The 27,235-nt window shown below is 39.4% G+C and overlaps 1 protein-coding gene across 1 annotated transcript in view; it reads left to right on the forward strand.

The window, feature by feature from the left end:
* Nucleotides 1–7,298: 7,298 nt before the first annotated feature.
* Nipal2 (NIPA like domain containing 2) overlaps nucleotides 7,299–27,235 on the forward strand; it is a 78,490-nt gene continuing 58,553 nt past the window's right edge. The window contains exon 1 of the mRNA XM_027946192.2: nucleotides 7,299–7,715. Within this exon, the coding sequence (XP_027801993.2) occupies nucleotides 7,581–7,715 (135 nt within the window). The 5' untranslated portion in view covers nucleotides 7,299–7,580. The remainder of the gene's footprint in view (nucleotides 7,716–27,235) is intronic.

The raw sequence follows: 27,235 nt of genomic DNA on the forward strand, positions 1-27,235 counted from the left end.
GCATTATTGTTTTGTAACTCCATTACAGAAAGAGATAGGTGATAGTTGCCTACTTCAGATAATGAGCTTGAAAGTGTTGGGAAATGTTAATCTCCTGTTGTGTCTGTGTCCTGTTGAATGAATGTTGGGGCTTTGATGTTTCATTCTGATGTGTTTTTTCAGGCAAGGTGAGTAAGGTAAAGCACACCCCTGTGGGCAGTGGACATGTCTTCCAAGAAGCCAGAAGCTATTCTCCTGAGCAGCCACCTGGGAAAGAAGTGGGTCCTTAGACAGGAAGGGAGCTGAGCCCTGTGCTTGGTGTGCTTTCTTGGCCTGGAGCTGTGCTTCCCCACAGAGCAGCCGTTAGACCCATGTGGCTACTGAGCACTGAAATGTGCTAATCTGAATTAAAATGAGTTCCAAGTGTGAAATTCATACCAGATTTCAAACTTGGTACAAAGAATTAAGTTTTTATATTGATTACAAGTCAAAATGAGAATATTTTAAATATAGTGGGTAAAATAAAATCCATTGTTACAATTAATTTCAACTATTTCTTTTTGCCTTTTTTATTATGCATGTAGCTACAAAAATGTTTAAAATTACATGGCTTGCTTTGCATTTCTAGTTGACTGGTCTAGACTTAGGAGGAGGTCCGTTGGGAAATTGCTATGGTTTGGATCTGGAACATCCCCCAAAGTCTCTGTGTTGAAGATTTGGTCCCTAATGCAGCAATGCTCAGAGGTGGGACTCTTGAGAAACACTTGGATAGTGAGGGCCCTACCCTCATCAGTGGATTAACCCAGTGAGGGATTTATAATTTGATGGCATTATTGGGAAATGATGGAAACTGTAGGAGCTGTAACCTAGTTGAACAGAGTAGGTCTTGGGGGCATGCCCATGGGGACTATTTCTTGTCCCTATACCTTTCTCCACCCCCCCTCCTCCTCCCTCCTCCTTCTCCTTCTCTCTCCCTCTCTGCTTTCCAGCTGCCATGAGCTGACAGCTTTCCTTTCCCATACCCTTCTGCCATGAGGTTCTGCCTCTCCTTAGGCTCAAAGCAATGGAGCCCATAGACCATGGACTGAAACCTCTGAAACTGTAAGCCAAAATAAATCTTTCCTCCTTTAAGTTGTTTTTCTCAAACATGTTGTCTTAGTGATGGAAAGATTACTAACATGGAGGTAGTGGAATCTTTAATAAGTGGGGCCTAGTGAGAGATCTGTAGGTCATCAGGGCATGCTCTTGAAAGGGATTTGGGGATCTTAACCCTTTACCTTCTTCTTTGCTTCCTGGCTCATAATATAACCAATTTCACTCCACAACTTGCCTCTAATATGATGTGTGCCTTGCTACAGGCCTAAAAGCAATAGGGTCAATCAATCATGGACTGTAACTTCCGAAACTTAAGCCAAAATAAGCCTTTTCTTTGCATAAGTTAATCATCTCAAGTATTTTGCTAAAGTAATGAAAAGCTAGTTAAAACATTATTTTTATTTGTTGTTTTTTTTTTTTTTTTAACTGTGATTAAATGCATTGTATGTTGACTCTGGGTCAGGCATGGCTAAGCACTTTTAATTGTCTTGTGAAATCCTCATTAATCACCCTGCAAAGTAAGAACTATTATCATTCCTATAAAGAAGAGAAAACTGGGACTTAGGGGAGTAAAAAAATTTGCCCAAGGCCACACAGCTGGTCAGGGATGAAGCTTGAGGTCTCCCTGAAAGCCATTTGCCACAGTTAATCACCATGCACTTCGTTGTATTTCCATGCAAATAATAATAATCACACTCCAGTGCGCTGAAATTTAGTAACTTCTAGAATCATCCCTGTGGATGCAGATAAACAGGACAAAACCATTAACTCAGTGTGTAAGGACGAGGAGAGGGGTTTTCTTGTCTTGCTGTTCTTTGTTTTAAGCTTGTGCAGCATAAGAGGGACTTTTCCCAGGGGCATGTGTGAGCTGGTGGTGTAGCCATGGCACTTGACTGGCCAGACAGGTTGAGGAAGCTGTGTTTGGAAGGGGAAGCCTGCTGGAGATGCAGATGACACTCCATTGCTGATCCTGGAAATTTTCACACACAGTAAAAAATTCTAATTAGCAATCTGGGTCGAAAGCTGTTCCTGGAGGCTGCTCTCCAGACATCAAGCTGTTCTGTGGTGCAGGTGCTGCCCAAGCTACCACTCACCATCCTGGCACATATTTGGACTTTCTGCTTTCGTCAGGGGTGTTTGATATTCCGTCCATACTCTCCCTCTGTCCCTACACTTGTTTCAGCTGCCCCTTCTCTCAGTCCCTGCCCAAGGCCCCATTCTCCTTGAAGCTTTTCTAGACCATGTCTTCTCTGGACAGTGTCTACTTGGGGCATTTTCTTATCAGGGAGGAGCACAGAGCAATCAAAAACAGCAATGGCTCTGACAGTTTGGGCCCTGAATTGTCACACAGTCAATCCATCCCCTTTGCATTGGCCAAAGCAAGCCATGTAGTTAAGCCCAACATCTGGGAAGATGCTTTTAGTGGGAGGAATTGGGGGTCATTAGGCCATGGGTGGAGATTATCATGCAGATATCTCTGCATGTGGGGGCATGAGAAACTGGGACTCCTTTTACTGTTCTGAACCCAGGATATAAATACAGTCAACAGGAGCTACTGTGGCAAAGATCTCACAATATGAAGCCGATCTGAGAATGAAGCCCATCCCCCACAATCATGTTCTTACATCCAGTGGCCAGGATCTACCCCACCCTCACAGGTTTCAAGCAAGACTTATTGAATTTCCCTTTGAATTGGGATTCTGTTATTTGAATGTCATGAAACATAGCACATATATTCACTTAGCACATATATTCACTTACCAATCAAATTTTTTTAAAAATTGCCTTTTGTTCTATGCTTGACGCTTCTCTTTCTAGCATAGGAGTTGGCAAACTGTGACCCCTGGGCCAAATCCAACCCACTTCCTGTTTTTGTAAATAAAGTTTTATTGGAACACAGCAACATCCATTTACTCACATGTCATCTGGGGCTACCTCCATATGGCCAAGGCAGTTGTGACAGAAATTATATGATCCACAAAACCTAAAATATTTTTACCCAGTTCCTTACAGAAGAGGTTTGCTAAATATTGCTTTAGAGCAGATGTTAGCCATATGATTTTTCTGGTGCTGGGGACTTCTAAATCTATTTCCTGGGCCCCGCTCTTAACTGTGCACCTTAATTCTGCACATCTATTTCTACTTGAATACTCCACAAGCTCCTCAAATTCAGAATATCAAACAAACTGAACTCACCTTTTGTGGGATTCATGCACTGAGTAGCTCAGGTTCAGAGTTTCTTTGCTATATAGTATTCCATTACTTAGATGTATAAAAATTCATTTGCCTCCTATTCTTGCTGAATGGATACTTGAGCTGTTTCCAGGTTTCTTGCTATTAAAAAAAGTGCTATTATCCTTGTATGACTTCCTTCCTGTCCATGTGCAAATGTTTCTTTGTGTAGGTACCTAAGAGTGAAATTCATATACACATCTGCATCTTAACAAAATATTACCAAGCTCCAATATCAGTAGCATTAGCCTTGAATTTCTATTTCTCAACATCTTTAAAAATGCACAGTATATAAATTTTTAAAAATTTGTTTTTGACAACCAGTGGATATAAAAATAGTTCTCATTGGGGGTTTTAATTTGTATTTTTCTGGCTATTGATTAGATAGAAGTATTTTATATATGATTATGTAGCCACTCATATTTTTTTCTCATTTCAAAAATGACCATGTATGTTTTTGCTCATTTTTCTAGGGTTGTATGATTTTTTTTCTTTCTGGTCCTAGGACTAGAACACAGGTCCTCATTTACTCTAAACAAGCACTCTACCACTGAATTATGTCCCCAGCCCTGATGATATTTTTCTTACTGACCTATTAGAATTATTCATACATTCTGGATGTGAATTGTTTGTCAGTCATCTGTGTGACAAATATATCTTTTCAGTTTGTGACTTATCTTTTCACACTTTGCACAATTGATTTATAGCAGTTCTTAATTTTGGTATAATCACACTTCTCAATCTTTTCTTCTGTGGTTTGTATTTTTGTATCTGTTTAAGGAATCTTAACCTCTTCTAAGGTTATAAATAGTAATGGCCCAAACTCATCCAGCACTTCTTAAGTGTTTGGTATTCAATATTTCCCTTTTACAGATAGACAATTAAAGGTTCAGAGAAATTAAGCAACTAGATCAAAGTCACCCAGCAACTAAGCAGTGGAGTCAGGATTTGAACACAGATAATCTACCTTCATTCTTTGCGCTATAACAACTGCCAAACTACTTTTTTTGTAGGGATTACCTCATAATGTTATTCTAAAAGATATCAAGTTTTGCTTTTCTCATTACAGTCATTAATCTGGAATCGGCTTTTGTATATGATGTGTGAATTTTGAATTAATCTTTACCTTAGACCCTTACACACTCAATATCTAATGTTGACTGATTCTTGCCAAAGATAATAATTTTTAAAAAAGAGTTTCTTTTATGTTGCAAGTGGAAGATTCCAAGCAAGGCTGGCAAATGTAATCCTGTTCTCCAAGTTCATGGTGAAGTCCCTCTTCAAATGATGTGGTACCAGAATAGAATTCTTTGAATTAATCAAGGAAGACAGACCTCCAGGTTGAGGCACTGAAGACAGGAGGTTGATCAAACACTTTTGGCATCCTGTAAAGTGAACAGGATATCCCCTGCAGAACCCTGCAAAAGGCAGAGGCCACCACAAAGCACAGAACAGTCTCCACAGCTCCGCCTACTCAGCTGGGACCAAAATAGTTCACATGGCATTCCTGCCGCCTCCTTGTGAACTGTGTGGGAAGGAACTCTGGTCACGAATTCTTCATTGAAACCACCCACATACACTAGGACAGCAGCAGCAATGGCAATGGCATCTTGGAATCCGTTGAACAACATGTCGTAGGCTGTACAATCATATCTTTCTGCAGCTAATACTGTCTTTCCAAATTAGAGGCTTTAAACAAATATAAAGATACTGAAAATTATTTTTTTTTAAGTTAAAAATAAAGTGAGAACGAGTTGAGTGCAGAGAATCGGGGCCGGATCATAAAGGGTCTCATGCTAGGTTTAAAATGTGAACTTTATTGTGTCAATGGTGAGAATGTGAGGCATTTTAAACTGGAAAGGAACACGATCTGTTTAGTATTTTGCTTGTTAAAGACGGCAAGACTACTTCCAATCTGGCTGATAGAAAATACTTAAAAAAAGTGATCATGCTAGGATCTGCTGGTTCCCTCTGCCATCCCCAGTCTACCTTGTTATCCCTGGCTGGCAAAGCTCACCTCCTACTCTTGAGACTGGAAAAGCCCAAGAATCACTTTCCCAGTCTCCTTGCAGTATGATACAGGCATGTGATGCGTTCTGGCCAATGGGATCTGGGGGTGGGGCAGCCTGGGGGTGGTTCTGGGGAAAGTTTTCCTTTTTAAAAGAACCAGGCCGATGTCAAAAAGCTCTACAGGGCAGAAAAATCCAGTGGCAACGTCATAGAACCATATAGAGAAACATTCCCTTTAAGATAACAGATGCTTATGGCTTAAGCCGCTTTGATTTGGATCTTCTGTTGCTTGCACTCTACAGCATAGGAAGAGAAAGAAGCATTTAATAAAGTCACCAAGATGAATTAATATGACATTATTTTTAAAAAATACAGCTTTTCCTATAGATATTTATTTTAAATAAATTGGCCTCTTTAAGTTAGGAATAGATAACCATCATCATTAACTGTTCACAGAACATTTTGGTTGCTCAAGCAAGAAACTACACAACTTCTGAGATGATTCGTCTTATTTTTTTTTCTGTATCTGAAAAGATTGCTTTTCATTTTCTACTCTTATTTGCACATTTCCCTTAAGAAGTAGTCAGGAGGGCAGCGGGGAGGCACACTCATGCATTGCTGGTGGGACTGCTAATTGGTGCAACCAATCTGGAAAGGAGTATGGAGATTCCTTTAAAAAACTTGGAATGGAACCACCATTTGACCCAGCTATCTCACTCCTTGATCTATACCCAAAGGACTTAAAAACAGCATACTACACTGACAACCACATCAAGGTTATAGCATCACAGTCTACAATAGCCAAACTGTGGAACAAACTTAGATGCCCTTCAATAGATAAATGGATAAAGAAACTGTGGTATATATGCACAATGGAATATTACTCAGCAATAAAAGAGAATGAAATTTTGGCATTTGCAGGTAAATGGATGGAGTTGGAGAATATCATGGTAAGCAAAGTCAGCCAATCCCCAAACATCAAAGGCTGAATGTTTTCTCTGATAAATGGATGCTAATCCATAATGGAGGTGGGGTGCATAAGATGAGTGGAGGAACTTTGGGCAGAGGGGAGGAAGCAAGGGGATAAGATAGTGGAAGGAGACAGACATCATTATCCTAGGTACATGTATGATTGCACGAATAGTGCGACCCTACTTCGTGAACAGAGAAGTGAAAACTTGTGCTCTGTTTGTGTACAATGAATCGAAGAGCATTCTGCTGTCATGTATAACTGATTAGAAAAAAAAGAAAAGAAAGAAATAATCAGGATCTTCACTATTCCCTGCTAGGCAGCAATTCTCTTTTCTCCAATGTCTCTTTCATGAAAGAGCACATTATTTAAGCACATTATTTAGGAAGAATCTCAGCATTGTGTAAGTGAAAGAATTCCAAGTCCCAGCGTTTCAGGCAACAATATAAAATCATGTTATTCTTAAAGCGCGAGATACCTTACTGATCATTGTAGTAATACAATTTGAAAACAGGTAAAACCAGAACATCTGGTTAGAGCTCTTAACATCATTCATTTCTCATTTCACATTTCTCTCCTGTCCTAAAATTTTATATGCAGTAGCTGGCAACTCTTCAGCCATTCCTTCTGGTCCTTTCTGAAGGAAACCCCATTCAGTCATCAAATACACGTTGGGATCCTCCAGCTACCACTGGGGATTCCGTCCTTCATTCCAGGAACAGTTAGTAAGCATCTCTCAAGTGCTGGCACCAAGATTATTTGCTGGGATCTTTATTCGCACATCGTTCACAGTATTTGGGGGAACTCTTGACTCTTCCATATGCAAACAATTTTAAATCCAAATATGAGGATCTCTGCACACGTAACAGAGAGCTGAAATTGCCCGGTACAGTCCGGGAAGGTAGCTCTTTGGATTATTAGCCAATGGCTCCTTGCTCTTCCATTCACTAGGACACAGATTTGCAGGAGGGCATTGGAGACCGTCTAATCTCGCCCCGACAGGGGTGGGCAGCGGGCGCGGACTGGCCTGGGCTCTGCCCCGCAGCGTGGCGCTGGCCCCGGCGGGGTTGGAGGCCGCAGAGCGCGGGGCTCCGGCGGGGCGCGGGGAGGAGACGGCCGCGCGGGGCAGAGCTGGCGGAAGGGCGCCGCACCTGCCGCGCGCGGGGGCGGGAGCCAGGTGGCCGGCGCGTCCGCCTCGCAGGGCCACAGGGCAGGAAGTGGCTTCAGAGCGGCCTGCTGGCGGGGCGGCCCCGCGGGGAGACTGCCGCAGCCCGAGCGCCAGGAGCGAGACCTAATGGCGGCGCTGGCGCCCGCGGGCCCCGGGGACGCCGCCTCGGCCGCCCTGGACGAGCTGTCCCGCAACTTCACGTACTGGGCGCCGGACGCGGGCAATGGCTCGATGTCGGGCGAGTGGTACCTCAGGAACCAGGTAAGGGCCGCCGCCCGCGCCGCCCGGGGGGACCTGGGCGGGGCCGCGGCGCCCGCCATCCGCGCAGGCCGGGCGGGGACTGCGGGCGCCCTCCTGCCCACTCTCTGAGCGACGCCAGCTGTGCCAGAGGGAAGAGCTGACACGCGGCGATGCCACACCTGACTTGACTGCCTCTCATTTGGCAGAGAGGGGGACCCCCAGGCTTCTGGACGCCAGCCACTGGGAGAGGACACCCAGTATGTGGCCTTGACCTCTGCGGCCCATTGCAGGGCCTCAGGTCCCCAGCCCGAGTGCACAGCCTGCTCCCAGAAGGAGACCCAGGGTGTGGGTGAATCCTCACTCGTTTTCACCCCAGGACCCTTGTACAGTTAAAAAAAAAAAAAAAAGACATCGGGTTCTTAGAAGTAGGAAACTCATTAAGAGCATCCGAATGTCACCTCTACGCAGATGCTCTGGTGGTGTGTCCCCAAGTGCCTAGTGCTTCCATTTCCGTGTGAGGGACACTGATATTCTCAGGTCGTAGTTGCATGGCTCTTTCATTCTTCATCAACGACCCTTTGGGAAACATCAACATAAACAACGCCTGTTTACGCTGGAAATGTACACTTAACAATACCAAAGGGGATTGGACCTGCCTTTTTTTTTGGCTAGGTCTAAAGTTAAAAAAAAAAAAAAAAAAAACAGAAAGAAAGAAAGAACGCAATCTCTGGTGAGCCTTGCCTCTTGCAGCGTTTATATTCTTTTCCGTGGGCACAAGAGAGCTTGATGTAGTGGTTTCCAAGCTTCCTCTTGTTTTCCTAAGTGCTGCTTTGTTCTTATTCTTTAACAAAAACATGAATCTTTTTATTTTACAAATTTTAACCATTAAATATTTGTTGTTATTGGAGTCAGTGTGGGATTTTAACCAATATCAAAGATCCAGGTTCCTTTTATGCTTGAACAGTGTCTTGGATGTTTGTTTCTAAAGTCAGATGATAATTTATTTATATAAAGATAAATACTCGTGTCCACGTTATAGGTTTTCAACAGATGGAAGAGTATTGTTTCAAGTCTGCTTTGCCACAAGAGAGATTAAAATGGGAAATCTGAGGGGACTGAAGACTTATTCTGCCCCCACCCCTTCCTTTTACCCACAGGAGTTACAAGGAAAAGAATCACTTTTATGGAAACTTCTTGGACTATATCTTTTATACTATGCTTATACTAGAAGCATTTCCAGTGAAAGTTTAGGAATGAATTGCCCACTCTTAGTAAAGAAATTAGAGGTTTAATAGATGTGACCTACCATGGCATCATCCAGAGCAGAAGAAAACATTGTTTTCACAGTGGAACCATCTGCAGTCATTAGTTTTCTTTAACATTTCCTGGAATTCTTGATTGTCTTGGCTTCTGTTACTTGAACACAGATTGTCATGTGACATTAAATGTGAGGCAGATAATGTTTGCAAAGCTTAACTTGCCTTTGACAGTTCATATTTGTACATGTTAGAAGGGGTGTGACCTCTATATGCTAAATGAAATTTTATCTAAACTGTTGTTGATTTGAAATAAGACTGTATCAGCTTTTTCCATTCTGTGCACATTTAGACTGTCTTAGATCACTGTTGTATTTTTTTTCCTTTCAGTAATTGCTGAAAGGATAATTACTTTCATGTTAAGCAAGAGTAAAAATTGATTTTTAAAAATCCATTCAACACACATTTTATTGAGTGCCCCTACTGTTAACCAGGCCAGTAAAAATTAAATGGAGTCCAATTTTTCTTTCTTTTCTTTTTTGACACTAACTGATTAGAGATGACTGAACATGGGTGCAGCTCCAGAATAACAAAGTGTGAGATACAAATTTCTGACGCTGGCGATCACAATTAGCCTTGGTTGCTGGCTAGCCAAGATTTAGTGCTCCTTGTTAGGGTTCATTGATTTTATCAAATCTGAAATATTTGCACAGTATCTGTTTGCTGATAGTCCAGCTTTCTGTACCTTTCACAGTGATTACCATCAGATCTGCTTAATTAATCTTACTCTATTGAGAAAGACTGATACCCCATGAAATGCCTGCATGTGGCACATGGCTATTTAACAGTAGCTGCTTAGAAACAATGTTGTCTAAGGCAGAAACATGAGTGCTTCTAGAGGAGGAAATCTCAAAGCATGTAGAAAGTGCTAACTCAGTGGGGAAGATGTCTTGGGGAGCCAGGAAGGTGAAGTAGTCATCCTTTTGCATGCAAGAGCCTGTCTACTTGGTAAAAACCCTGCTATAGAAGCATGGATGTGACACAGTTCTGCACAGTTGGATCCACAAGTTTTCAGTACAAAAGGATAGTGTTCCTAAGATGTTTATTGAACTCACTGTGCTGTACAAAGTACTGTGGGGTCATTCAGTATAGTTCAAGATCCAAAATTTTCCTTCCATGAATGTTGTTAGGTGTTTGGGAAGATGTAAATAACTCCAAGACAAAGAGTATGTGGTGGCATATGTAAATGATATGAAGTCCTGCAGCAGGGGCCATTCTGGATGTGTTCATGGAGAGTGGTGTTGGAGCTAAAGGAAAGGCAGGGTTTTGTGATAGGAATGCACAGGTGGAGAAAGCCTAGAGACCAAAGAGTGGGCCCTGGTGACCTGGGCAGGTGCCTTTCTGTGCATTTTCATATGTAGAGGGCAATTCGTTGGTTGTTGTGGCTGCAGCAGAAGACAGAAATGGACTGCAAGGTTGAAGTAGGGCTTGGGACCTTGGCTGTGGTCCTGGATTGCCATAAAGGACTAGCGAGGAAGTTTAGACTTTATCTTATAGACCATCAGGAGCCCTTGAAGTTTTTTGAGCAGAGTGTGCAGGAATCAAAGCAAATAAAATAAAATAAATTTAAATTAGGCTTAGCAGCATGCAGAGCCCTCCAATAGCCAGCTGTGGACTAAGTCCAGTGCATAGATGTGCTTATTTTACCTGAAGAGAAGTTTTAAAATGTTTAATATATTGTCAACATTTGCAACTGAGATTAACCATAAAATTTCAGGTTTCCATCATCTCCTTCACTATTAAGACATTCTCGCAATTCAGAGCCCTCTTTCCTACAGGATCACCATGCATGGGAGCAGAGTGGCCCAACCCCCTCCACTGAGGCCCCTGTCTTTGCTCTCATTTCTTTTACCTACTGACTCCTGTGGGCATCTAGTTTGTAACCAGTAAGCATTGGCAGGGTTTTGTGATAGGAATGCACAGGTGGAGAAAGCCTAGCCACCAAGGAGTAGCCCTGCTGAGGCTGTTGTCTTTACTGTTAATTAGCTGAGTGTCCCTTAGCAAGTCATTTTCTTTCTCTGGATCTCAGTTTCCTTCCCAATAAAGTTAGGTTTGGAGTAGAAGCGCTCCAGGCTCCTCATGCTACGTGGTTGAACAAATAAAGACTAATCCAGAGAGGTAGTAGAGGGACCCGGCAGAAGAGGAGGAAGGCAGGAAATACTGCAAAGGGGAATTTTGTTGTTGGTTCTTCAAGTTCATGCATAGTGCTAAGTGGCTCCATTCATAAGGACATTGTCAGAAAGATTTATTTTGCACCTGATGAGACGAAAACCCAAAATTTTTATGTCCTTTATTTGAACTTTTGATTCTCAATAGCTTGATTTTTTTTTTTAAAGTCAACAGATTTAAATGAAAATTGATACCAGTTGGCAGGGAAGAGGCAAAGAAGAGACTGACATTTGTTATGCATTTACTATGTGACACTTTATAGCTATTATCTAGTTTGAGCTCCCAACAACTTCGTAAGGTATATAGTATCCTTACTGTTCATGTAGGGAAGCTTGTGTTGAATAACTTGCCCCAAGGTCTTTTATCAAGTAGGTTTAATGGCAAAGATATTTTTATTCCATGCCCAAAGGCCATTGCTAGAGATTGGGGCTTGAAAAGAATGTGGTGGGAGAGTAAATGCGAAGATAGAAATGTACATAGTTTTTCTTGCTGTACTTAAGAAAAATCAGCGATTTTATGTTGCCCTTATGTTGATTTTGCTTTGATATCATGTCTTTTCTGCCAGTAACTGCATCTGACTATCTTTTAAAGGAAGAAGAGCACCAAATTTTTCAGATAATCAAAGGGCTTGATAGAATTTGCTGGTCATTTTAATTTTTTTCCTAAGAAAAAATCCTTTTTTAAAAATTTTGTTTATACTTATCGATTTCTCGACCTTCCTTATACATCTAATGTATTATTTTTTCCTTTACCGGGAATGAATGTCTAAGGCATCAGGAAGGAAGAAAGAGGCAGGTTACCGCAAAGCAACTGTATCCAAGCTATGTTTTAAAAAAAAAGAAAAGAGCAACATTTTGTTAGAGAAACTGAGTTTTAGTGCACTTATGAATTTGGCAGAATAGGTGTCTATATTTAAATCTACCTGACACTCTCCTTATGGCTTGGTTTTTACTGACTAGTTGTAATATTTGCACTGATAAACTCAGCCAAATCCAGGCTATGGGAAATGCCAGTTTACAGGTTGCAAGGTCTGGTTTATTCAGAAATTATTTTTACAAGAGGAAATGGAGAGAGAAAAAAGCTATAGATTAAAATAGACTTGAAAGACATAGTAGGGGGGAAAAATGCCAACATGGAGCTACAGTCTTTAAGGTTACATACTTGGGTGGTAAACGTATAAGGAAAAGGAAGAAAGGATTGTCAAAGTCACGCCAGTGGTTCTTTGGCAGCAGGTAGGTCACCGTGATTGGGTAGGGCAGAGAGGCTTGGTGGGAACCTAATTTTCCTTTCTTGATCTGAATAGTTGTTATAAGGGTGTTTGCCTTGTAAGAATTTGTTGTAGTAATTTATCCATCTAGATAATTCTCTTTGCAGTTATCTATTCTACATTTGTAAAGGTTTAAGAACATTAGCATTACTATGACTATTCAACTTGCATATCTCATCTAGATAGTTTGAAAAATGTATGCCTTTTGTTTGCTTAGAAGCATTATTTAAACAATTTCTTTTAAATATGTTGCCTGATTGTTCCATTTGGCCTTTGAAAGCTCACTGTGGAAAACCATTTTTTGTTCCTGTATAGTACAAATTTTAAAAAATATTTATTTTTTACTTATAGGTGGACACATATGTTTATTTTTTTTTATGTGGTGCTGAGGATCAAACCCAGGGCCTCGTGCGTGCTAGGCAAGCGCATTACTTCTGAGCCACAACCCCAGCCCCTAGTATAATTTTTAAAACTCACCCTCTTTGCTCTGTATGTTGGCTAGTCCCTTAATTTCTCCATTTCTTGGCATACTCTATTAATATGGAAATAACAATTCATACATATATACACACATACATACCTTGTGGGGTTGTAAGAATAAAACAATAGATGTCAAAGAGCAAAGTGCCAGACACATAGAAAGTACCCAATAAGCACCACCTATTATTAGTAATATTACAATCCACCTGTATTATAAGAAATTTCATAAAATATAGATTTCTGGTAATTTTTGGACCTAGCTCTTGCAAATGGAAATCAGAAAAATCATGCCAGCTATTTGATGCCACTTTTCATTCTTTAACCTGTGTCCACGGTTCCTCTGAATCTTGTGTCTTCCTCATGCCCTTTGATGTTTGCCTCCCCTTCCCTCTCCCAGGGTCACATTCCACAACACTTCCTAATTAGAGTAGTTTCCTAGTTGGAACACTTGGTATCTTGATGTGCTAAGCCAAGGATTCTTCTCATGTCTTCCGCCATTTTCCAGACTTCTAGTTAGGGAGACAGGATGGGTAGCATTTGTCACAGCTGACAGTGGTGTTTGGTGATAGTGGTGTGATCATATTTCATAGAACCTGACTGTATTTTAACCAGTCAGGAGACCAGTACTCTGAGAAGGCTTATTCAGAGTTAAGACTTTGTGCCATTTATTTTAGCTTAGGTTTTTGTTTGGTTTTGGATGGTTGTTGTGTTTTTCCCCCTGAAGAGCCTGTATTCCTCTACTCAGTTTATTCCTTTTATTAGCCTCCCTTCCCCTTGCCCTGAGTTCCAGCTGACTTAGGTTTTACACAAAGTCAAAGCTCTTTACTCAGTCTTCCGGGGGCCACCCGTGTCCTAATTGCCTGGGGGCTGTCAGGTAACACTATATTTCCCTTCACAAAGCTCTCAGGAAATGCACACCTGTACTGTCTTTTCTGGGGATAGAATCCAGGTGTGCTCTACTACTGAGCTACACCTCCACCCCTTTTTAAATTTTTTATTTTAAGGCAACATCTCACTAAGTTGCTCAGTCTGTCCTCCAATTTGCTCTCCTCTTCCTCGCCTTCAGGGTAGCTGGGGTTACAGGTGTGCACAGCCACACCCAGCTATAGCTGTGCCTTTGCCTTACCATGTCTCTTGCCTAGCCCATTGTCACTCTCACCATGGTCTCCTGTCACCACTGGCACACATCAGGAGGTGCTGATGATGATCCCTAATGTCAATACAGGTGGATATATGTTCAGTCATGCACTCCACACCTCACTGAAGATTGGGTTTTATCACGATTCCTTCCAGACCCACCCTGAGCTTGGTAGGTCATACCAGGTCTGCATAAAATGAACGTCTTTTTTTTTTTAAAGAGAGAGAGAGAATTTTTTTTAATATTTATTTTTTAGTTTTCGGCGGACACAACATCTTTGTTTGTATGTGGTGCTGAGGATCGAACCCGGGCCACACGCATGCCAGGCGAGCGCGCTACTGCTTGAGCCACATCCCCAGCCCTAAAATGAACGTCTTGCTGCCGGCCTGCAACCTCAGCACTGGTTTCCTATATCACCAGAAAATTCTTTGCAACTTTCAAATTGTTTCCCTCTTTCAAGAACTTGGACCAAGTGTTATTTCTTGAGCATAGTGATAGTAGTCAGTCTCTCCTCTGTCTTCTGATTGAACCTTTTCTACCAAAAATGCTTTGAAAGTTAAAAGGCTGTAGATTGCACATTATACAAAACTTAACTTTAACTGACTTGAATAATACAGGTAAGTAATCCATTTAGATACAGAAAAAAAGCTAGAAGAATTCAGGCTCAGACCAGTCTTGATCTAGGGGCTCAAATGGTAAACACTGTTTCTCACTCTCATTTTCAACTTTTGTTCTTCAGGTTTGTTCCCCACTTTAGCAGACTCACCTCTAGGCTACATACTTCTTTACTCCCAACAGAGAAGAGCTTGGTGTTCTTTACCACTAATGAGAAAGCATGGGCTTTACTCTGGCTGGGTGGGGTTTGAAAAATGTCCTGTCCCATATAAGTCACCACAGTCAGAGTAACTGGTCTTAGGGTCCCGGAAGCATATGGGCACCCTTGGGAAGGACTGGATGCTCCTACGAAATAGAGGGTTCTATAACCAAGAGAACGGGATACTGTGTGCCCAAAACACAGTTCCTACTAGGTGGGTTCAGGTCCTCCTACTGTAAATCATGTTTTCATGGGAAAACCTTAGGCAGATGCCCATCCTAGTACATCCAGGACCTTCCCTTTCTGTATCCTGGCTCACATGATCATCCCCCACAAAACAACTCCTCATTTGGGCTGCCTTGACTTTGTGGGTAGGACCTGAGCATTAATCTCTTTAAAAGCTTAGATTATAGGATTACTTTCTGAAACACTTTCATTAGCATCATCTCTATTCAGTTACTTACTTCTAAGTTCTAGACTTATCCCCTCCCTACCAAAGAAATTCTAGAGAGGCCTCTGGTCTTTCCTATTGATGGAAAAATCAAAAAGAGAAATCAGGACTAGCTAATCAATAACAAGGGCCAGAAATGCAACCATATGATACAAATCAGGAGCAGAGAGCGCTTCTCAATAGGGCAGTGTGAGCAACGATCAAAGAAGTGAGTAAACACACTAGGCCTTCAAAATGTAGCTGCATTTTTATACTGCCTCTGAGTGGGGTGTGGGCAGGGGAGAGAATGCTTTAGAAATCCTTGAGAAATTGCCTCAGAAAAACTAAAAATAGAACTACCACATGATCCAGCAATCCCACTTCTGGATGTTTACCCAAAAAGTTGAAATCAGCATGTTGAAGAGATGTCTACATCCCCATGTTCATTGCTATACTCGAAATTCATAATAGACAAGGAATAGACTCAACCTAAGTATCCATTGAGAGACAACTGGATAAAGAAAATGTGGTGTATCTACACAATGTAATACTACTGAGCCTTAAAAGGTAAGGAGATTCTGTCATTTTCAACAACCTTGAATTAGAGAACATTATGCTAAGTGAAATAAGCCAAGCACAAAAAGGGAAATATCACCTATTGTTACTTCTATATGGAATCTAAAACAATCCGTCTCATAGAGACAGAGTAGAGTGGTGGTGCACAGACTGAGAAGTGGGAGGCCCAGGAGACATGGTCAAGGAGTACAAAGTTTCCCGGGGAAGAAGGTGAGATTAGTTTTAGGTCTGTTGCACAGGTGTAGAGTGTATTACACATTCCAAAACTGCTAAATTTAAAATATTCTCACCATAAAAAATGATAAGTACTTGAGGTGACACCTATATTAATTAGCTTGATTTAATTATTCTACTTATTTATAAATCATATCATTACTTTGTACCCCATAAATATACATAATTCTAAATGATTGATTTATAACAAAAATTTTAAATTTGTTGAAAGAACTCTTGAAAAACAACTTTGAAGGGGCGCTTTCAAGTGAAGTCATCCTTATTTATATAATTGATGGACTATTTAAACTTGCAGGACTAACAGTACTGTTGTATGAGGAAATACTGTAAGACACCTTTGACTGTGACTGCCTGAGTCACTGTAGTGGAAAAGTAGGCAGGCAACTCTTTGTGAGCAAGACTTAAGCAGACCTTGTGTTATAAGCAGCTGCCACAGCCATAAAGGAAAGGGTAATTGTGATTTATATGCTGCACATTTTACAAGTCTTTTGACCCAAATAACAATTAGCATTGACGAGTCCTGTGGGTGTTATGTGTGTGTTGACCATGAGGCTTGTTGGGACCTGGCTACTGGGCAAGCAGGATGTGAGAGGGTTTGGAGATAGGGGAAATTAGCTTGGCTGTGAGGGCTGGCCCTTTGGAGGCAAAAAAAGCCCAGGTCACAATGTCCAAGACATGTGGCAAACTTGAACTTGATTCCTGTCCTGATTTCAGAAAGATTTGGTCTGGTGGATGGCAAGGGCCTCAGGAGTCTGGCAGAGATCAGTCACTAAGTGGCAACATCATGAACCCTCCCACTCTGAGGTAGAAACTCTGGCAATGGCTAGCACCTGATAGAAACAATAGAGTTCCATCTTCCTGGGAGGTTGCTGGCAAACTACAGTTGGAGTTCAAGGCAGGCACTGTTTGCCAAAGGGGAGTGTCCTCCGGAAACCCAGGCAGGTGTGGTGGAAAGAGAGGCAGCTGAGTGAGCTCACAGATTTAGGTTGGAAGCCTCACCCTAAACCCTGGGCTGGGCCTGCAAAAAGCAACCTAAATACTGCTTCACTGGAAACAAAGAATTGCACATTTAAAAAATTATGATTATAAATAGGTTTTTGCGAAATATGAAAGTTATCGGACCCTTTATTGATCTGAATGCAAACAGTATTGTTATTTGTGTTCAGTATGTCTGTCCTTGTTTCAAAGATTGCCTTTCTGATATTATACAGGAATAAGTTGTTTTGGGATGGAACCAAGATTAAGACTTCCTTAACTGCAGATTCTCCTTTTCTCCACTATTGTTGTTTTCCTTTTAACAAAGTGTTAAAAATTCCCAAAGAATGTGCTATTAAATGTGCTCCTTTTCTCATAAATTGGTCCTGCTGAAACTTAAATTTTTCAGAAACAAAAAATAGGGTGGCTTCTTACACTAGAGCTTATCCTTGATGGAATTTCATTTTTAAAAATAAGGAATATAAAATTATGTAAGTAAATGTGTTCCAGTTTAAAAAAAAGAAGAAAGTAAGTAATAGTTCTTAATTGTCTGAGAAGGCATTATATTGGGTTTTTCTGCCTAGATTTTAAAGTTGATTAGAAACTGGCACAGAACAACTTGAAGAATAGCAACAATATATGGTGTTACATAACCTTGACCTTTTCTTTTGGCTTTTAATCACCAGATTTGGATCCAATGTCATGAGACTTTCTCAGGATAGGAATGCAATAACCTTATAGCATGCAATGACCAAGATAACAAATTAAAAATCTGTTCCTGAATGAAAATTTTCCTTTCTTCTTTTTCACATATGGGATTATAGTTTTAACTTTAGATTAGTATTTCAGACAATTCAATTACCTACAAGAATGAAGGAGATTAGGGTAAGAATAGTCCAAACTATCCAGTAATCTAAAAGGCATTACCATATTTCAGTTGTCACCAGTGTTTATTACTATTAATATTGCTTCTTTCTAGCCTGTTATAGTTACCTGTCCTCATTGCACCTATTTTTTGTCTAAACTCCTGAAGCAGTCTCCTAATTGGTCTTCCTGCTCCCTGGTCTCCCTCTCTGCCATCAATCTTCCACATTTGCTGTAGTTTGTATCTCAGTTGTCCCCCAAAGGCCCATGTGTTGAAGGCTTGGTTGCCACCTGGGGTGCTATTGAGAGATGGCAGAATCTCTAGGAGGTGGGCCTAGTGGGAGAAAGTTAGGCCATTGGGTACATGCCCTTGAAGGGGATATTGGACCCTGGCTCCTTCACCACTTCTCTCTTTGCTTCAGGCCACCGTGAAGTGAGCAGGTGCCCTCTATCTTGCACTCCCACCATGATGTACTTTGCTGCCATAGGCCCAGAGAAAGCAAAGGGGTCATTCAGCCATGGACTGAAGCTTCTGAAAGTCAGTCATGTTTTACTGTCTGGAACAGGAGATAGCATTATTCCAGTCATGAATTGAATATGACTATTACTGTGTTCAAAACCAGCTCTGAATCTATGGTTCTTAGGAGCCATGTACTACCTCCGTATTGGTCTGATTCTGAGTTTATGTTTTGAAGGTGAAGCCAGGAATATGGTTGAGTTCAAAGTCAGAACTTGCACAAACTATTACCAATTGCATACATTCCTATATTATCATATCCTATCTCCATGTGGCCAAACTGCCCTACTCACCGATTTACAGGTCATAACATAATAGTACAGGTCAATGTGAAATTTCTAAAGAACACTCTGGCTCGAAAAAATAGGATAGAAGATTGTTATTTCAAATAAAATTAAGACATTGTAATACTTATTGATGCTGACATTTTGAACCTCATTCTAGATAAATTGTTTGCTGGGGCTGCCACCATCTGTTAGTCCTAGAAAAGCCAGAGACTAAGCTATAATGGTGACAACAATGATCTCTAAAAATCAAGGCCGTCCTCCTGTGTTGCTGTACTTATAACCACATTACCAAGATGTAAAGCAACCTTTTCTCCCAGCTACTGTTGCTTTATCTAATTTACACTGAGAAAAAGAAATCAATTTTGCCAATTAAGAAAATTGTGTTGCATTGCCACTGACTAGCCAGAAGGTCACCTATTGCAATCCATGAAAGTGATTCAGACTTGGCCTGGGTGCCCTGGGGCCAAAATGTGGCTACTGTCTAGCTGTGTGACTTTGCATAAGTCACATTCTTTCTCTGGTTCTTTCTTCTTTTTCCTGGCTTGTCTCTAGATTAGTAAAGGGCTGAGTATGAGAAAGGAAAGAGAGAGAGAGAAAGAACCTAAGCCTCCTCTAATTCTAAAATATTAGAAAACACATTGTTTTTAGAATGAGAAAGCATATTGGTTTTATAATATGCTGAATAAGTAATGATGTAAACTAGACATCTTTAATTGGATAAAAAATGTGTTAGGGCCTGCCCGCCGTACACAGATGATACTTCTGATTGCAGATGAGGATTTTGTAGTCATAAAGCAAATTTGCCAGAGACTCTAATTGGAAACAGTATTTAATAGTGGTTACTACAAGTTCCTGTATGTCCTTGAATGTAAATGAAACCACCTTCTTTTTAAAAGCAACACAAATTTGAATCATGCCTCTCCAACAGTTAAGAGCATTGTTAGTCAGTTTTCTGTCCCTAACAAAATACCTCAGCTGATTAACTTCTAAAAAGTAGTTTGTTTTGGCCCACAGCTTAGAGGTTCCAGTTCATGATTGGGCAGACCTTTAGCTTTAGGCCTCTGGTGGGTGCTGGATGTCAATGGCGGAGTCCACCTAGGGGAACAAACTGCTTGCCTCATGGTCAGGAAGGAAGGGAGAGAAGAAGGAGCCAGGGTCCCACAATCCCCTTCATGGGTGTGCCCCCAGTGACCTAAGGACCTCCCATAAGACCCTTCCCCAAAAAGGTCCACAGAACCTCTCACAGGTGCTTACCTGGGAACCAGACCTTTAATATGTGGACCTTTGGGAGACCATCAGCGTCCCAGCCATGGCAGGCATTAATGAGGCCTTCCGTATTGCTACTTGTCACAGGTAAATGCTAATGGAATTTAATGAGGATGTAATCAACCCTTAATTAAGTTAGAGAAAAATCTTGGAAAAATAAAGTGTAATATAGACCAATTTATATTGAGTACTTTCGAGGAACTGTTTCTAATACCTGCTTTGTACCTGTATTTTTCTTGTTCTTCAGTGTACTATGAATTCACTTCAAAGTCAGCAAGCAAGACTGGGATCCTAGTTAGAATAAGATATATTCCATGCTTGTATAAATATGTCAAAATAGATTCTACTGTCATGGGTAACTAAAAAGAACAAATGCATTTTTAAAAAAGTCAGCAATCAGCTTTTTTATTGTACATTCGTGGTCCCTCTTAATTGTTGAAATCTGAATTCTGAAAAAAAAAACCTTTGTTCTCACAAAAACTGAGTGTTTGGAAGATGCAAACTCCAGCTGATTGTAAAATAGTTGTTCCGTTCAATAACTTTCTATATATCCAATGGCCAAAATTTACCATTTCTAGATAGTTTATAATAAATCTGATAGTATTTCAAACAGTATTCAATAAACCACTTCTGTGTCAGGTCTTATACTAGTCATTAGGGTTATAAAGAAAATCCATGAGAGGTCACACCTCTGCCCTCAAAGAGCTCATGGTGTAGAGGGGCAATAGACTTGTGAAAAAATCATGTTACAGTATAATATGGGTATTGGCCTGATAGAAGTACATAAGACTCAATTCAGAGGAGGGAGGTCATGGATGGAAAGCAAACTAGAACTTAGATCTGAGGAAATTATCTGGAATTTAGCATACAGAGGTGAATAATTGGAAAGCATAAGAACTGAGAAACAAGAAGAGAATGAAAAGGTCTAATGTACTAATAAGAAGAATTCATTATGGAGAAAATAGAGGATAAATTGCATTCAGATAGTGGTGAGAACTTAACAAAATTGTAAAAGACATGAATCCTTCAACTGAAGAAGCATGACCCCTGAGGGGGGTGTGGAATTCACACAAAGAGAAATATTGGTAAGAGAGAGAGAGAGAGAGAGAGAGAGAGAGAGAGAGAGAGAGAAAGAAAATATTACATCCTGAGAAAAATGACAGAGCAACAGTTAGACTAACTACTTTAACTTCTCAACCAATGCCAGAAGACAATAGGATGATATTGTCAAAATGTTGAATGAAATAACTGTCAGCCTGTACTTTCTGTACTTGAAAGGAAAGATAACATGAAGATATTTCCTAAGTGACAGAATTTGGACTTCAAAGAATTTCATTGAAAGAGCTGCTAAAGTTTCTTCAGGAAGAACATTGAACCCAGAAAAAAGTAAGATACAAGAAAATAATATCCAAAATGTTGAAACAACTGATGTAACTACCAGCTGACAAATGGATAAATAAAATGTGATATGTCCATAAAATGGAATATTACATAGCTTTAAAAAAAATAGTACATGCTATTGTGTGTTAAATGTTGATACATGCTACAGCTTGATGAGCTTTGAAAACATTATACCAAGTGAAAGGAACCAAACATTAAAAAGCAATGTACTGTCTTATCCATTTATGTAAAAATGTTCAAAGTTATACCAACAGCAGAATTGGTGGCCAGGGACTTCAGGGAGGAGGGAATGGAAAGTGACTACTAATAGATGAGTTTCTTTTTAGGGTGATGAAAATATCTGAAATTAGATAGTGGGGTGGCTGCACAACTCGGCAAATATGCTAAAAATAATTGAAATGTAGACTTTAAAAGGGTGTGCAGTGATGAGAAAAGAAATGGGTAAACATGGGTAAATGAGACAAGTATTGTATTTAAAAATAGTAACAATGACAGGAACTTGCATTCATTGCTAGTGGGACTGAAAAATGGCATAACCATTTTCAAAGATAGTTTGGCATTTTCTTATAAAACTGAACATACTTTGACCATACTGTCCAGCAGTCATACTCTTTGCTGTCTACTCAAAGCAATCAAAAACTTAGGTCTACACAAAAACCTGCTTGTGGATGTTAATAGCAGCTTTATTCATAATTGTCCAAAACTTGGAGGTAACCAAGACATCCATAAGTAGGTGAGTTGTTAAATGCGTCCAGAAGACGGAAGTTCATTCTGTCTTCTGGATCCAAAAAAAGATCTTCCAAGGCCATGAAAAGACATGGAGGAACCTTATGTGCATATTACTAAGAGAAAGAAGCCAATCTGAAATGGCTACATATTGTATGATTCCAACTATATGACATCCTAGAAAAGTGGGGTTGGGGTAAGGGAGGGATGAATAGCTCAACAAAGGAGATTCTCAGGGCAGGCAAACTACCCTGTTTAATTCTATAATAGTGGATACATGTCTTTATACCTTTGGCAAAACCCAGCAGAATGTAATGCCCAAGACTGAAACCTAACATAAACTAAGGACTTTGTGTGATGATGAGGTGCTGTGATGATGAGATTCATGAAATGTAATAAATGTATCATTCTTGAGATGGGACAGTGTTGAAAATAGGAGAAGCTGTGCTTGGGAGGTGGGGCAGGAGGTCTATGGGAAATCTCCATGCCTTCTGCTTAATTTTACTATGAACCTAAAACTGCTCTAAACATAAAATTTTATTTAAAAAATAATAACAATGACTATTTTGAGAATATTGAGACAAGGCAGATCTAGTCAGTATGCTAATACACCAGTCAACAACATCTAAGGGAGGAGAGAACAGATAGTAGTCAATGCAAATGGAAGTTTTTATAGTGCTCAGGAGGATGGGAATATTGATTATAGAATTTATGTCAAGAATGCATGATAAATTTGTGGAGAAACTGGATCTCTCATACATCACTGATGGGAATGTAAAATTATAAAACAGTCTTGCAGTTCCTTTCAGAACTAAAAATGGACTTACCACACAACCCAGCAATTACATTCTTGGGCATTTATCCCAGAGAAATGAAAACTTATTTTCAGGAAGAATTTGTACATGAATGCTTATAGCAGCTTTATTCGTAACAGCCCCAAACTGGAAACTACTCAAATGCCATTCAATGACTGAATGGTTAAACAAACTGTGATGTATCCATACCATGGAATACTACTCAGCAATTAGAATTGAATGAACTATTGGTACAGCAACCTTGGATGAACCTGAAGGAAATTTTGCTGAGTGGGAAAAAAAGTTAACTTCAAAAGTATACATACTTCATGATTCTACTTATATAATGTGTGAAATTATATACAGATGGGGAACAGATTAGTGGTTGCTGTGGATTAGGAATGGGGTGGAAGAGAGGATAGTGTATCTCTAAAGGGGTTACATCAGGAAGTCTTAGGGTGATGGTACAAATGAGTATCTTGATGGTGATGGTTACACGCTCACACATACACAGACTTTAGTGTGTGTATGACCAAGGAAAGATGAATTTGTTGGTTTTGATATTCACTCTAGTTGTATAATTTGTTCACATGGTGAGTGTGGCCAGAAGGATGTATGTGACCTACTTGTACAATTCATTGCAACCTACTTTGAATCCATAATAAAAAAAGTTTTAAAGTTAATATAATTATTAAAAAAGTGGACATGAGATTTATAATTTTCTTAACAGAAGAGTAGGGAGAAAAGAGAATAAAGAGAACCCAACTAATTCTGAGAGAATGTAGGAAAGAAGAAAGGAGAACTCTCTTGCAAAGAATAAGCAAGATACCCTGGGTTCAATCCCTGGTACCAAAAAAAAAAAAAAAAAAAAAAAAAAAGAATAAACAAGATAACTATACACACACACACACACACACACACACACAAATAGTAGACATAAATGAAAATATATTGATAGTCCCTTGGCAATTGAGAGACAAAAGCAGTCCAAAGTTTAGTAAGAATATTGAAGATTTGATTGATGGAAGTAGAATAGATATAGAAAACGCAGGTAGAACATCTGTAATTTTAACAATTAAATGCTTTGCTTTTTAAGCATACCTTGGGCACTTACAAAACATGACCACACATTACTACATTACAAATTGAATTTTACTTTATACTATGTACTAAATCATAAAGTAAATGCTGATTTAAATGCAGCATGTTTTCTAACCACAATGCTATAAAATTAGACACTAGTAAAAATGTGATAACCAACACCTCATTCATTTAGAATTTTAAAAAACACCCTCTGAATAAATAAATCCCAGATAAAAGCCATAAAATATTTAGAACTGAATGATAATCATTGTACATGCCAAAACTAGGCATGCAGCTAAAACAGAAGATGTATTCAAAGAGAAAGTATAACTATACTTGCACATATTATTAAATAAGAAGAAAAAGAGAAGCTAATGAGCTAAGAGTTCAAATAAAGGAGTGAAGAAAAATGAGTAAACAAAATAAATGTAGTAAAAATCTGGGAATGAAAGAAATATATGTATATCAACTACAGAAAAATGTTATTTTTCTCATGGCAAGTGAAGAGACTGGAATAAACACAACTACATTTGTAGCATTTTTATTTCCTTGAGCAAAAATATAGTTTTATATATAACTTATATGCATAACTTTATTTTACATAGCAACTTTATTTAAATATGATTCACACATCATACAATTCACTCATTTAAAGTGGACAATTTGTTGGGTTTTAGCATATTCATAGAATTACGCAACTGTAATCACAAGGAACTTTAGAACAGTTTATTTCCTTACAAGGAAACCCCACCTTTATGTCGTCTCTCATCCTTACCCACCTTAAACAAGCCATTAATGTACTTTCCGTCTTTATAAATTTGCCTGTTCTGGAAATTTCGTATAAATAGTATCCTCTAATATGTGAACTTTTGTAACTGGATTCTTTGACATAGCACAGACTTTTCAAGTTTCATCCATTTTATAGCATGTATCAGTACTTCATTCCTTTTGATGGCTAAATAAGATTTATTTTGATGTAATTTTTTAATTTGTTCTTTTTAGACGTATATGACATTAGACTGTATTTTGACATATTATACATACATGGAGTATAACTTAATCTATTTGGGATCCCATTCTTGTGGAGTTTCACTAGTTGTGTGTTCATATATGAATATGAAAGTTATGTCCGACTCATTCTACTGTCTTTCCTATTCCCTAGTAAGATTTTATAGTATGACCGTACCACATTGTGTTTATTCACTTATCACTTAACAAACATTTAGATCATTCCCACTTTTGGCTATTTTGAGTAACACTACTACTATGGACATTTCTGTACAAGTTTTTGCATTTACGTATGTTTTCATTTCTCTTGGATATATAGCCAGGCGTGGAATTGCTGGATCAAATGAAAATTCCATGATTACTTTTTGAGGAACTGCCAGACTGGTTTCCCAAGTTGCATTGCTTTACATTCCCACTAGTTGTGTATGAGGGTTCCGATTTATCTACTCCTTGCTGAGACTTGTTATTATCTGGTCTTTGATTATTGTCATCTTACTTGGTATGGTCATTATAGGCTTTGATTTGCAGCTCTGTAACGATTACTGATGTTGAGCATCATTTCATGTGCTTTTTTGGCCATTTATGTCCTCCTTGTTGAAATATCAATTCGTGTCCTTTGCCCATTTTAAAATCAGGTTGTTGATTTTTGTTGTTGTTGTTGAGTTGTATGTGTTGTGTATGTACTATATTCTGGATATTAGTCCTTACTGCTTTCTATGATCTGCAGGTACTTTCTCCAGTTCCATTGGTTGCCTTTTCACTCTGTTGATAGTCTCCTTTGATGCACAAGATTTTGATCTTGATGATGTCCAACTTACCTATTTTTTTCTTCCATATCATATCAGGAAATCATTGCCAAATCTTGCCACTAATTTTTAAACACCCAGCCGGATGTCATTGGAACTGTTCAGAGAATGATTTAAAGAATTTTGAAGTCAAGTATTTCTATTCAGTAATTTACTTTTACAATTATGGAAGATTTTCATAATTATCCATTCAATGTCAAATTTCTTTTGAATTTTTATTTTCCTGATTGCTGCCAAATGCATTAGATTGTAAATAGAAAGCATGGAAATAGTACATTGTATTGTGATACAATTGTTCCCCATGAGGAGTAGTGATCAAAATTATTGCCAAGTGCCTTTATTAGGAAAAGAAAATTCTTAACTGATTAAAGACCTTGGATATTATATATCAACTATAAAATGAGTTTTCAACTTTTTTTGCTTCAGTGTTTTTAAATGCTGAGTTTCATTTCAGCTTGTATAATAGAGCTCTGAGACTTCAAAGACATTTTGCATTCTGCAAAGGATTTCTTGTGGTTGTAATGTTCATTTGAAATTCAAATAGCTCCTTGGGGTTTGAAGCCTGTAGAAGTTACATGCTGTAGAATAAAAGAAGGAAAGGTCCCTTGTATCATTGCTAATTTATGCTTACAGAAGATATTCTACCTGTGTACTGAGATGGGAGCAGCAAATCCATCTTTTGAAGTCATCAAATAATTCATGAGCTCTCTATGATAAACATCTTGGGCAATGTGTAAGAACTTAATTTTGTAATCTCATAGTTCTTATTTAAACCATTATATAATACTAGCTTGAAGTTAGTATTTATTGAACTTCTTATTTGTGTAGTTGGTGATGTAAAAGACTCAACAGAAGCATAAGAATTGGTTCTTCTCCTTCAGAGAATTTGCCTTCTCTTTATAGAGCCTAATGACACTCATGACAATATCAAAGAAGCAAGGGTATTTGCCATGTACAGTCTAAGAAAGTAAAGATGAGTTAGGTGGTCTAAGAAGGTCTCAAGATGGCAGGCCAGGAGGGTAAAGTCCAAATGGAGTGGGCAGAGGAAGGGAACTACACCACCCAGGTGAATGGAGTGGCATGAAGTGTCCCATGTGACCCAAGAGTGGCCTGTGACAGATACCTGGGGCAGGAGAGGCAAGTCAACTATGCCATAAACAGTTGGATGGTCAGGAAGAGGGCTGATTATGGGAGCTAAATAGTAGTTTTGTATTTTATGCAGTCAACTACAAAGAGACATTGACCGGGGGAGTGTGGGAAAATGCAGTGTCTCTCTAGTGGAGCTCCTAGAACTTCAGAGATAAAGGATATTCTGGAAACATCCAACATCCCCTTTTCACTGAGTGAAATAACTTGTTCAAGGTCACCCATATAGAAAATAGCAGATCTG

The sequence above is a fragment of the Marmota flaviventris genome, chromosome 15 (assembly GCF_047511675.1).
Source record: "Marmota flaviventris isolate mMarFla1 chromosome 15, mMarFla1.hap1, whole genome shotgun sequence".
NCBI classification, from domain to species: Eukaryota; Metazoa; Chordata; class Mammalia; order Rodentia; family Sciuridae; genus Marmota; species Marmota flaviventris.